The sequence below is a fragment of the Caenorhabditis briggsae genome, assembly GCF_000004555.2.
Source record: "Caenorhabditis briggsae complete genome, chrX, whole genome shotgun sequence".
Lineage (NCBI taxonomy): Eukaryota > Metazoa > Nematoda > Chromadorea > Rhabditida > Rhabditidae > Caenorhabditis > Caenorhabditis briggsae.
The window spans coordinates 10,171,940-10,172,360 of NC_013491.2; the positions used below are offsets into that span (position 1 = coordinate 10,171,940).

At 40.1% G+C, this 421-nt stretch overlaps 1 protein-coding gene across 1 annotated transcript; it reads right to left on the bottom strand.

Moving 5' to 3' along the window:
• On the bottom strand, positions 1-400 carry CBG14552 (the record flags this gene model as incomplete). The annotated part of the gene is made up of 3 exons (XM_002644553.2): positions 1-72; positions 117-248; positions 296-400. The coding sequence occupies 3 exons, from the start codon at positions 398-400 to the stop codon at positions 1-3; spliced, it is 309 nt and encodes a 102-aa protein (XP_002644599.2).
• Positions 401-421: the final 21 nt, after the last annotated feature.

Sequence of the window (421 nt, forward strand, 5' to 3'; positions counted from 1 at the left end):
TCATCTCTGGAGAAATCCTGCGGCTCCGACTCCAATTGCTTCTGGTACTGCTTGCTGCTCTTCAATATCAATCTAGAAATATAATCTTTTTTTAAATACTAAAACTGATTCGATACCTCAGACTGTAACAGCAAAACAATTTGCTTCATTGTGCCATTGTTCCTCAACATCTCCAGAATTTCCATGCTGTAGAGGTGAATTCTGGTGAATGACTCCATTGCCAAACGTCCACGATAATGGTCGCAATGCTAAAATGATGCTAAAAGTTGTAAGAGATTTTCAAGAAAGTTCTGACCTGGAGCAGAATATTGTAGATGATAGCAAACGCTCTGTTAACAGTCTCATTGTCACGTTCTTCCTGCTTACGAAGAGTTGCTCTTTCCTCCTGCATTTTGAACATCTCATCCTCCTGCTTACGAAC